The sequence below is a fragment of the Protobothrops mucrosquamatus genome, unplaced genomic scaffold, assembly GCF_001527695.2.
Source record: "Protobothrops mucrosquamatus isolate PMUCROS unplaced genomic scaffold, P.Mucros_1.0 scaffold1143, whole genome shotgun sequence".
Classification (NCBI taxonomy): Eukaryota; Metazoa; Chordata; class Lepidosauria; order Squamata; family Viperidae; genus Protobothrops; species Protobothrops mucrosquamatus.
In genome coordinates, this window is record NW_015387359.1 from 130,551 (window position 1) to 143,406 (window position 12,856).

At 40.7% G+C, this 12,856-nt stretch overlaps 1 protein-coding gene across 1 annotated transcript in view; it reads left to right on the plus strand.

Moving 5' to 3' along the window:
* Positions 1–788: 788 nt before the first annotated feature.
* LOC107291535 (smoothelin-like protein 1) overlaps positions 789–12,856 on the plus strand; it is a 26,094-nt gene continuing 14,026 nt past the window's right edge. Inside the window, 6 exon segments of the mRNA XM_015820545.1 lie at positions 789–858; positions 4,559–5,122; positions 6,435–6,488; positions 8,080–8,218; positions 8,984–9,038; positions 10,578–10,761. Coding sequence (XP_015676031.1) covers positions 4,622–5,122; positions 6,435–6,488; positions 8,080–8,218; positions 8,984–9,038; positions 10,578–10,761 — 933 coding nt within the window. The 5' untranslated portion in view covers positions 789–858; positions 4,559–4,621.

Consider the following 12,856-nt stretch of genomic DNA (forward strand, 5'->3'; position numbering starts at 1 on the left):
CTAAAGAAAGTGCAAAAATGAAGTACGGCAAAGTCAGATATTCACCCAACCGCCTGCACTGTATCATCTCTAATCCTAGATGGCGGGGAAAAAGCACTAGAGCCTGGATTCCTGCTTTTATTTATTTAGAATGTTTGTTTCCTTTTACCAAAACCCAAAACAACTTATGCATTAAATAACAAAAGGGAAGTGAATGGTAGTTCTGCTCTAAATGGAGACATTTCATATACTTCTACGGCTTCTTCTATCCTCTTAAGAATATGACTTCTTTTCAAAGTCTTCTGGCAGATTCCTTTGTTTTTTATATAAATGTTCTTTGAATCCCTGTAGGCCACCTTTCAAACTTCCTTTGCATGTCTGTTGTTTATCAGAAGTGACAAAAGGCTGTGGAAACTGTGTCTATTATTAATAGCTCTGGAGTATTCTCCCATACAGCTGATGCCTCAAGAGACCAATACACCGGCTGAAAAATCTCTTACAGGCAGCTCACTAGACATCACTTTCCCCCTAAAAGAGAAAAATAGTTCTTTCCTATGATTCCCTTTAAATGCTGAGCTGAACTGCTAAGAGGCCGCTAGAAGCTATCTTTCTTTACCTTGTCTTGGCTCCATCTGGCCCTTCTGAGAAGTAGGGGCTATGATTGAAAGAAGCACCTGCTGGATTTCCTGATAAAAATAGGAGTGTTTAGTTACCCATCACAGAATGGAGGGTGGCTGTATCAACAGAGTAGTAAACAATGAGAGAAATGCTGCAGGCAGGCATAGCAATAGGAGTGAGGATCGAGATACTGGCAGAAGAAGCCAGGAGAAAGAAGACACGAAGAAAGTCAGCTAGCCTCGGGGAAGGACCTGCCAATAGGTAGGTGAAGTCTGATTTCTAGGACATCATGTTTATAAATGGTCCATAGTGGACTCTGGGCTCGCCAAAGAACTGTTCCTAGTTGTGACTCCAGGTAAGTGTTTATTCTAAAACATAAGGGGGTGGCCAATTGATGGCTCCTACACTATGTTCAGGTCCCAGAGAATTCAGGATTCTTGAACTCTGGAAGGAGAAACAGACATGGGAGGGAAACCTCATGGTGAAGTTAATCCTAGAAGCATATCATGTTCTCCTATCTCCCAAGAAAATTTAGGAGACATAAGAAAAATGGTTAGGTAGGGGAGTCACTCCCAATTAGCTATTCTTTAAAGTATTCACTAAACAACACTGAGAACTAGAAAAGAAGAGATGTAACAAAGTATGTGATCCTGAGAGTTCTTCAAAAGAGCAAAGAGGGACCACATAATCAGTGTGGCAAGAAATGGCCAGAAGCAGAGCCTTCTCATTGATGGTGCACTGGTTGTGGACTTAGTTCCTCAAAAAGGCTCAAGTAGTGTTTATTCTAGTTATTTCAGCAGCAGACACAGAGCTTTTGATTTCACTGACTCTCTAAACCAAATATATATATATTATCCAACCTATTTTATCTCTGATTGTTTTCATATGCTTTACGTTTTACTGATGGTTACTGTTATATTGCCCTTTTATATGCTGTATAGAATCCTCGTTCATACTTTTTTCTAAAGTGTTTTTACTATACATCTGAGATTATTTTGGAATATTCAGTCTAAACGTTCACTGAAGTCTACATTAGGCAATCTTTTCTCCAGATAAAAAATAAATGTGTGGTCTCTATTTCTCTGAATCTGTAATTTCCTAGTATTGTTATTGGCAAGATAAATTTTGGAGGCTACATCACTTGATTTTTTGTTTGTTGAGTAATGTTGAAGGCCAAGAATCTCAATTTTTTTTTTTACAATGGTGATACCTCTGAGAAAACTGATATATGAAGGAAAACAGCAAATGCTTTATGATGGAGCTCTCAAGGAGCTTTGGAATATATCTTCAATTTAAACATATTATTCATAGAGCTGTAAATCATTTTAAATTTAAAATGCATGCAAGTTTGCAAGACACAGAATTTCTGCTATGCTTTTCTGTTTTTTGAAGAGAGAAATAAGATACCAAAGTTAATACAAATCTCATATAAAACAATTTCAAAGAAGTTACACAGGACTAGGATTTGCCCACAGCTGCAGACTTCAGTTAATTTGGTTTCAAGGAATTTTATGGCATTTCTGCATATTCAAAGATTGAAAAGGCATCAACTGGTATTGGGAGGACAAAAATAAGGCGGGCAGTAATAATCATCCAGTATTCACCACAATATTTAGTATCTAGTCAAATAATGCCCTATATTCTGTGGGACTGGCACGCATAGGTTTTAAAAATTTATTTTTTTCTGTCAAATTGCTTCTGTCACTTAGTGAATGTACTTATAACTCCAGTAGAGAAGTGAAATTTGTACAATTATCACAGCAGACATACTCTGATACTTCCTTCAAATCTGATTCAATTCTTGATAACTTTGTGGATGTATCCATTTTCATCCATCTCATCAGCATTACAAAAATGATTTGTCATTATCCTTCCAGGATGACTTTTCAATTTTCCAGTCCTGCCTACAGCCCTGACTTTTCCCATCCTGGTTCTAATAAACCCCTCTGTGTTTAGCTTTCTTAAATCATCCAAGGTCAGCTAGGTGCTACCTCTTAGCTAAACAAAAAAAGCATCTATTTCTGCTAGGTGGTATGAGGGATAGTCTCATTGCTTAGTAGAGTCCTGTACTGAAGGGGCACCTAGAGATTTCTACAGATGCTGGAATTTACCATGCCACTTATAAATATGCCACTGGAAATTCAAGGCAGAAATGTGGGGATGAAAGATAAGTACATTAGCACAGTTCAGATCGGATTACCCCTGAGTGGGGATTGGCTGAAAAGAAAGTAGGGAAATATATGTTTCGAACTAGTTAATGGATATACACAGTTACCTGCCAAGGATTCTTTGGATGATTACATAGCATTCCCATCTTTAGACAAATTACTCCCAGTCATCATTGTTCAGTGAGGGCCTGTTCTTGTAGCTCTCTCTCTCTCACTTGTTTTTTTTGGGGGGGGGGTTCCTTTCCTAGAAACAATAGGAATATTTCCCTATAATTCATATATACATCAAGCAAATAGGATAGCAGAAGCATGGACATAAAGAACAGAAATGGTGCGGCTTTTTTAACTGAAAGAGCAGTTTTACTGACAGAGCAATCCTATGTGTTTACTAATGAAAATCAAACAAACCCATTGCTTTCAAATACAGAGTTAGAGCCCACAAAAGAATAGTGGGGTACCAAGCGAAAAGAGCTAAGAGACTTCTAGGCATCCTGACCTCTCCACTGTCTTTGCAAATGTCAGGAGGGTATTTTTAGTTGGTGTTACAGCGACTCACCTGCCCCCTTTCCCCAGAACTGCCTCTTGCTCTTTCCATGTCTGAGTCACTGGCTGTTCCTGGACTTCGTTGGCAGGTTTTATTTAAAGATGATTTATTAAGTGATAAGAAAGGAATTGGACAGGAGTTCCCCAGCCTCCGGAGGAACTATCTTGTGCTTCAGATAATTTACTCCTTTGAAGTGTGCTAAGACGGGACCAGTCCTTAACATTAGGCAAAAAGAGGCAAGAATTGCAACTTTTAAAAGTTCTAAGACTGCTGTATTTTTACTGCCATAGGAAGAGGAGATTGTCTACAGGATTGTTGCCTTACACCCCAAAAGACTTTGTACTGTATTTACTTGGAATAACACCTATGTGTCTATGCTGGAGATGAGAAATATTTGTTAGTCTGTCATAGGCAGAAAAATGTACTGGATTAACCCGGATAGAGGTTGGTGAGTTTAGCCGTGCGCATAGTTCTGCTTCTTAATACTCAAAGAAGGCCGGATTAAAGCACATGTTGCCAGGCTCTGTGTTAAGCCACGTTTTGTGATCTCACACAGGAGATATGAGACTGTAAATCATGCTGTTTCCTTTGTTCAGAAGCATAGGGGGATGCATACAAATCCAGCTCTACTTGCACTAGAATGTCTGATAAAGCAGGTTGCCCAGCTGTTATTCTGAAAACTTTAATACGGTTTTAATGGCTTATACTAAGCATATGATCAGATTGTTCTGAAATACAGAAGAAGTGCAGAGAAGAGCAAGGTGTTTTTACTGCCTTGGATGTGATTGCTATGTAAGGTGATTTTCAGCACAGCAAAACCTCCAGCTTGGCAACAATTATAGAGTTTTCTTAGCTCTTAAAATGCATGTCATGTACGTAGAAGAAAGGTTTTGTGAAATCAACCTGTCCTTCCATATTCCTCCTCCCCTTCCCCTCCACCACCACCCTGCCCTCCTCCGAGCATCTACAGTTCATCTCAAGAAATGACACGTTTTCAGTGCAATTGACATATGCACACACATCCACTGATGACTTTTTGGGGTGAATGGTCCCTCATCACACTAAATGCCCCCAGCTTTTCAACAGAGTCAGATCACACATTTAACTGCAAACTAGAGAGGCCACGGATTGCCCAAGCAGTTGGGACAAATGAACAGTTACAATATACGGCGTTAATTTGTGTAAAAAAGTGGAAACCTTCAGCACTGAAATTTTGTATTTATTCTTTTCATTTCATATATATTTCTAGGAGTGGAGCGTGAATAGGCCACCTGCTTTGCACTCCATTGAGACAACAGAGAAACCTGGTACTATGGAGGCTGGAGATACCAAGGAACAAGAGAAGAACCAGCAGATCAACGGGCTGCAGCAGAAGCCAGAAATGACTGAAACTGCATTTGAAGGGGGAACTGAGGCATTCGAAGGGGGAAATGAGGCAGGAGAAGCAGAGACTGCTGAGAAAAAGGACAGGAAGTTTGCAGAAGAAACTGGGAAAGAGGTGGATGAAGCAAGTGAAGCAGAGAAAGCAAAGGGGGATGCTGGGAATGAGGTACATGGAGAGAAGGAGGCTGGGAAAACTGAGGCTGCTGGAATTGAGGCAAAGCAGAAGGAAGAATCCGCAGAAGAGGCTTCTGAATCTGAAAAGGGAACAGCATCCAAGGCAAGCCAGAAGGAGCAGGTAGTCAAAGAGAACAGCCAACCCGAATCTGAGGGTGTATCTGAGACCAAAAATGAAGTTTCTGGAAAACCAGAAGACCTACAGGAAGAAGAAGGGGGGGAAGCTGATGTTTTGAAGAAAAATGCCAAGGAAGAGGTGAGGATAGAACACATTTCAAATTGTAATCATTTGCTTCTTTTCTTTCAAGAGTATTATCTCCTGATACTTCTTTTCTATCAAACATCAGGAACATTTTTATCCTTCCTGCCATTACATTTTCATGTCACATTATTTTAGTTTCTGTAACTTCATGTTGGTTGGCAAATAGACAAAACACACTTCCCTAGACTTATATTATGTCTGTCACTAATTTTAATTTGTCTCCCTTTATCTATACGTGCCAGCTTATTTTCTGTTTACAACATACAAATACAAAACTTACAGAAACAACAAGTTTTATTGTACAGGTGGTCCTCGACGTATGACCACAACTGAGCTCAAAATTTTTATTGTTAAATGAATCACTACGACAATTGCTAAGTTAGTAATGTGGTTATTAAATGAATCTGGCTTCCCCATTGACTTTGCTTGTCAAAAGCTAGCAAAAGGTGATGACATGACTCTGGGACCCTGCAACCGTCATAAATATGAGTCAGTTTCCAAGTGCCTGAATTTTTTTTGTGTGATCCTGGGGACGCTGCATCTATCGTTAAGTGTGAAAAACAGTCATAAGTCACTTTTTTTGTATTCGAACGATCACTAAAAGAATTAGTAGTATTATTCAACCATTCACAAAGAATGTTAAAGAATTGTTAAATAACAACACACTTATATGGTAATTTGCCAGGTTTTCTTCACCATTGTTTCTATTTTTTCTAATCATAAGATCTGGTAAAGGCAGAAAAAACAAAGAAGCAATGTTATTCTTCCACAGGTTCTCATAGGAAACTACTATTGAAGGAACTTTTCCTTGGGAAGATTGTGGGATAATTTTTTTATAGCCTGAGTAGATGATCCATCATATACATACATTTCCCAGTCACTATCATACAGCTCCCAAAATGATTGATTTTCCGCCACTGAAACTAGCTACCAAATCATCAAAAAACAAAGGCTTGCAAAATAAGAACACATCGATCAATTAAGGTTATCTAGCCTTCAAAACCAAATGTCCTCATTCGAAGAATGTCATAACTTCTTCTTCAACTTTTTCCAAAATTATCTTAATGTCATTACAATTCCTCTTGTGCATTTCAGATATGGGAGGGAGGGAGGGAGGGAGGGAGGGAAGGAAGGAAGGAAGGAGTTTGTCCTTGTTCTATAGTTTAGTAGATCTTTGTGAGCCAGCTGTACTTTGACTCACTGAGGCACTTTAGTTAACATACTATGAAGCTTTTCATATATATATATTTTGTAGTACAGTACAGCATGACTCTGTATATTACCTCACTTTGTATTCCTTTCCTAGCCTTCTTCAGCACTTCCAATAATGGAAGAGGTTCCAGAAGGGACACCAAGCCAGGTAACATGGCAACTAAACGCTTTAGAAATGGGAGAGAAATAGTTTTAAAGCAAAGAATCTTTCAAAGCTTTGCAAATGACTTAAGTCATTTTCTGCCATGCATAGCAACCTCTAGAGAGGTTTCTCTGAGCTTATGAAGATAGGAGATCACTTTAAACTAGCCTTATTTACTTATGAGTAAAATCGGGTAAACTTTGGATGCAGTTTTTAAAAATGAAAATTACATTACAGTTTTGTAGAACTCTCAAATTATGCAGGACCTTCCTACTACTATTTAGAATGAGGTGAAAATGCAAAACTAATCTATATATCATTAGTGTTAACTATTGCCTTCCTAAAATCTTTTGGAAAAATGACTTGTAGGAAAGCCTACAGGAAATTTTGATGACATTTTGCCATTACTATATTTAGCCAGATGAGTTTATAAAAGGTGCAGTACTGTATATTTAAAACTGACCAGAAAAAGAAATGGAATTCCTGGGTTACATTGTGAAACTGATTAGAAAAAGGCAAGAATCTCCAGCCCTGTAATAGGCGTATAAACTGAGTAAACTATTGCTCTTTAGGCTAGAAAGCACAATGAGAAAATAGCAAGGAAGATTTTCAATAGAAAGAGGAAATTCATGTATGTAGAAGTTTAGAATAGAATAGAGCTGGAAGGGACCTTGCAGGTCTTCTAGTCCAGCCACCTGCTAAGCAAGAGAACCTATACCAGGGGTAGGCAACCTTGGCTCTTCTGTGACTCGTGGACCCCAGCTCCCAGAATTCCTGAGCCAGCATAGCTGAGCTTGGAAACCTCTCCCTTTCCCCTCAGCATGGCTGGCTCAGGAATTCTGGGAGTTGAAGTCCACACGAGTCCCAAAACTATCATTTCTGTTCATTTTATTTATCAATGTACGAGTACACAACAACAACAAAAAGAACTTTATAGGATCAGCTTACAAATAAAAGAGCCAGGACGCTGCAGTGCTTACGGATTTAGACTGGGGAAGACTGGGGCATCCCAAACCGAAGGAAGTGCATTGGATGATTTTGGGACAGTCACTTTTTCTCTGCCCAACCTGATCACAATGGGGGTGTGTGTGTTTTATTATGGGAGAAGAGAATGCTATGCATGCTGTCTTGAGAGGCTGAAGGCAAGATAGATTATAAATCTAGAAAATCAAATAAAGCAGTGGTTCTCAACCTTTTTAATGCCGCGACCCCCAACCGGTCGTAAGTCGAGGACTAAACCGGTCGTAAGTCGAGGACTAAACCGGTCGTAAGTCGAGGACTACCCAACCGGTCATAAGTCGAGGACTTTCCCTGCCCGGGAGCGCCACGCATGCGTGGTTCTGCCCCCTGCACCAGCCGAGGCGTAGCTGGCAAGCGGCAGAGACAGAGCAGGCCGACCACCAGCTGGCCCAGCTCAAGGGAGGTAAGGCACCCACCGGAAAAGGGGAAAAAATGGCGGACAGCCTTGCTTGGCGACCCCTGTGAAATGGTCGATCGACCCCAAATGGGGTCGCGACCCATAGGTTGAGAACCGCTGAAATAAAGGAAGACATTAATCTGGTTGACTTTCCCCATCCTCCTCCTCCTCTACCTGCAGGCTAGAACTGGCAGCACTTCGGATGAGCCTCTTTCACCAGAAGCCGAAGAGGAAGAGGAAGAGTTCTGGCCAGAATTCCCTCCCCGTTCTCCTGAAGCAAGTCCACAAAGCCCAACAGAGCTCAAAGGTTTGGAGACAGGTGAGGCAAATGTCATTCAGCAAACTGAGAAGGCCAAATACACTAAAGCTGGAGAGAATAGACTAAAAGTGGACGTGACACACTGGGATGTATTGCTTAAAATAATACCTCCTAGAACAGGCCCGTGGGGTGGCAGAGCGGGGCACCACGGGGCAGAGTAGCATCAGTGCCCCCCCACAGCAGTCCCAGTTTCTCATGTAGCCCCTTGGGAAAATTAATTGTCCCCCCCTCTTATCCTAAACCAGGGGTAGGCAACATTGACTCTTTTATGACTCGTGGACATCAACTCCCAGAATTCCTGAGCCAGCATGGGAGTTGAAGTCCACGAGTCATAAAAGAGCCAAGGTTGCCTACCCCTGTCCTAAATAGTCTGCCTGGAACTTAATTTTGAGTAAATCATTTTATTTTTTTACCAGTGAAGCAACAATAACAAAATCCTCTACAATCAATGTTTCTAGACTTCATAGCTTCCTGCATTACTACCCAGTCCTTCTGAAGACATTTTTCTCCTGACCTTCACTGATATTTCTCTTAAACCTCGATCAGCTATTGGCAGTGTAAACAGGAATCCCAATTTTGCCCCTTGTCCCCATGAGGCTGGTCTCGCCTCCATTTCCCTGTAATGATTTACCTTCTGCTGCTGTTTTTTGTACTGCAAAACATGGATACAGAGGAGATTAAAGACACGGCAGTTCAGACATGCGATAGAGGTTCGTTCACCAGGTAAGAAAAACTAATAATCCACATGTCTGTAATCCAATCTAGGTGGCATTACTCCACCAACTACCACTTCAGAAGCTGCTCCAGCGGATATCGCCAGGTGAGATAATCTCTGGAAGCCTTTCTAGAGGGGGTGGGCTACATGTGAGATGGGCAAGATTCAGGTTGACAAGATATAGTGGGAGAGATGGCCAAAAGCCTGACACTCTCTTATCAGAACTTGGTACAAAAGATATACCCATAATCATTGGATATGAGATGGACAGCAAGTATATTTTCTAAAATAAATATACCCTTAAGAATGGAAGAAGTGAGGATCAGATTGATTTTCAGAGTTAAACATAGCTCCTACTGTTAAACACACAAACATTTCTTCCTCAAGTTTTTTTTCCACTTCAGGACTATCATTAGATACAGAAGGAAGAAAGCAGAGGTGAGTTAATGGCTCCTTTTGCTAAACCACTGGGTGAAAAGGATCCTTGTCAATTGACTGAAAATCATGGAAAGCAGCAGTTCTGCCCATCTCAAAGGCTGTATTACCACTTTTTACTCTGCAGGGGGCACTCAGAAATCAAAGATAGGCAATGACTAGAATGACCAAAATGGGACAAGGATTAACAGTGAGGACAAATGTTCCTTATGAACACTTTCCTCCAAATGTTAAACCCTGGCCTTCAAGCTGCTATCAAGAACTTCAGATTTTTAGTACAAACCCTTCTATGGCCATAAATTGATTGCTCAAAAAAACTCTTAAGGCTTGGAGGAAAGCAGTGAATTGGGCATATGATGTCAGGCCCCCAAAGCATTAACTAGTCTTCCCAAATGGATGCCTTCTGGAGGTGCTGGGGCTAGAACTTGGCCCTAATATATGAAACGTCATATATATGAAGGAAGGATGCTAATAAAGATGTGAACATTCAGAAAATTGGAAAGAGTAAAGAGAAACATGGGGTTGGTGAATGAGGAACAGCTGCAGGACATGGGTTTGGCTAGTCTAAAGAAAAGAAGAAATACGGGTGACATGATAGCAGTATTCCAGTATTTGAGGGGCTGCCATAAACAAGAGGGGGTCAAATTATTCTCCAAAGCACCAGAGGGCAAGACAAGAAACAATGGTTGGAAACTAACCAAAGAGAGAAGCAACCTGGAATTAAGGAGAAACTTCCTAACAGTGAGGACAATTAACCAGTGGAAAAGCTTGCCTTCAGAAGTCATGGGCCTCCATCATTGGAGGTTTTTAAGAAGAGGTTAGAAAGTCACTTGTCTGAAATGGTATAGGTTCTCCTGCTTGAGCAGGGGGGCGGACTAGAAGACCTCCAAGGTCTCTATTCTATTCTATTCTATTCTATTCTGTTATGAGAAAAATTGGGAAGAAGTCAAGGCTGGAGACGGTAGTGGTTCTTTGCCATCCTTTTCCCCAAATCCTCACATTTCTAGCTACAACTTATGGCATTTTTAAAAATGATTCTCCAGGGAACCACGAGCCAACCTGTTAGCATTCTTTACTGCAGAGTGGGCAGAAAGGGATCTCCCCATCTCTTCTGAAAGGCTCTGCCTGAAAGCCGAGGACAGAGACCCACTCAGGGCCACTTCTTCTCCAGCGCTTCAGTCTCAGTGTGTTTCTGTTTCTGGTTTTCAGCCCTGAAGCCGCCCTGAAGGGAGAGAAAGAGCCCCCTTCTGCTGCACCAGAGGAAGCAGCTGCTGCCAAAGAGAAAAAGAAGAGGCCTACTTTTGACCGGAGAGAGATTAGCAGGCCAAGGATACCACCCAGGGGACAGTCCCGCAAAGCCATTGTGGAGAAGTTTGGAGGGTGAGGCCACGGTGTCTCAGGTTCTGCCATAGCTTATTTCACTCTAGTTTGTTCAGCTCTACTGATGGATATACAGATACACCTTTTTATAGTTGGGCTTGCAAAAACGTAATTGCTAAATGTATGCCTTACAGTGAACCAAAACCAAGGCAATTATATTACAGTCACAGAATCGTGACCTTACCCGTCATAGAGGGGTCGACATACACCGGACGGGCTGAATGGCTACTTTGAGACGTCGTACCAAAGGTCTGTAAAACTCTGACTTTTGTTTACTTATTAAATTGTATTCGGGATTTTATCCAAGGTGGTCTGCTAGTAAACAAGGTAAACGTTTCGTAGGAATTACACGAAGTCACGGTAGTCACAGGAGGCAGCTCCCAAATGTCTTTCTCATAATGCCCAGTTCAGGGCCATTCACTGCTCACCTCTTTATATCCAGAGTCATCTGAGCCCTGAGACAAGCAGACCAACCTATGAATGGCAGTCAATAAGAGTTCAGTCTCCCTGCCTCAAAACTCTAATCACCTAATCAACTCTAATCACACACACACACACACACACACACACACACACACAATATATATATATAAAAGCCTTTCCCTTCATATATATATGTATATAATACACACACATACACACACATATAATATATAAAAGCTTTCCCTTCATATATATATGTATATAATACATACACACACATATAATATATAAAACCCTTTCCCTGCATATATATATATATATATATGTATATGTATATAATACACACACACATATATATGTATAATCACCTAATTAACTCTAATCTCTCTTTCTCTCTCTCTCTCTCTCTCACACACACACACACACACACACACACACACACATATATATATAACCCTTTCCCTATATATATATATGTATATGTATATAATACACACACACATATATATGTATAATCACCTAATTAACTCTGATCTCTCTCTCTCTCTCTCTCTCTCTCTCACACACACACACACACACACACACACACACACACACACTGTATATATGTTTTCTGAGGTTTTCGCGGGTGTTTGTATGTAGGTCTTTGGTCATTCGGGTTCTCTCCTGCGTAAGATTGGAAGTGTCCTGGCGACGTTTCGATGAAGTCACATTCGTCATCTTCAGGCTGGTGTCTTCAGCTTCGTGCTTCTGGGAGTAGTGTGCGATCGCAGCTGTTTCTTCCTTTTAACTGCCAGTATATATATATGTACTATCTGGATGATTGCAATGGATGGATTGCTTTGGGGAAAATTATTGGCCAATGCTGAGAAGCTAAAGAAGACTTCTTCTTCTATGGTGCCAGATTAGCATTGATGAGGAATATAGTATTCCAACAAATCCTGGCAGGAATGTATGGTTTCATACCAACATAACTGCACTTGAGAAGTTTTCTCCAAGTTTGGCTGGCTGAAACATAAGCTATGAGACAAGGGTATGACAAGCCTTCTGTTCAATGAGAAAACAAAGAACGAAACTGTGCTTCACACATAAACTGAAGTGAGAGATTAGCAAAAACAAAAACAACAAAAAAAACCAAATCTGATTTTCCAAAGCTCTTAAGAAAGTGGAGTATTTAGAACTTTACTATATGCTACTGCTGCTTTATTGAAGGGCCATTCAATAAAAGGAAGGTATCATGCAATGTAAATGGAGCATATTCGTCACACAGTGTACTTTAACATTTAAAAAACAACCCCCCCAATCCAGAAAGAAAATCCAAAAATTCCAGGTACATGTATTTATGTAGTACATACAGTACTGCCTTGTTTGCCTCACTGTATCACCCAATTCTGCTCTTAACGTAGAAAAACTCTATAATCCCTGGAGAGCTAAGAGTTACTCATACTTGGCTTACCACAATATAAAAACCCAGCCTTCCCCAAACAGTATCCATCATCCCAAGACAGCACTGGCTACAATTATCATCCAAGACCATTTATAGGAGGACATGTTTAAGAAATGTGACTAGATCCACAGATCTTGGACAGTGAAAGCCCACACCACTATACTCCAGAAGTGTTTGCACAGTCAGGCAAGCCCACCAGAACGCAACCATATTCAACACCTCTAGAGAAAAAAAAATG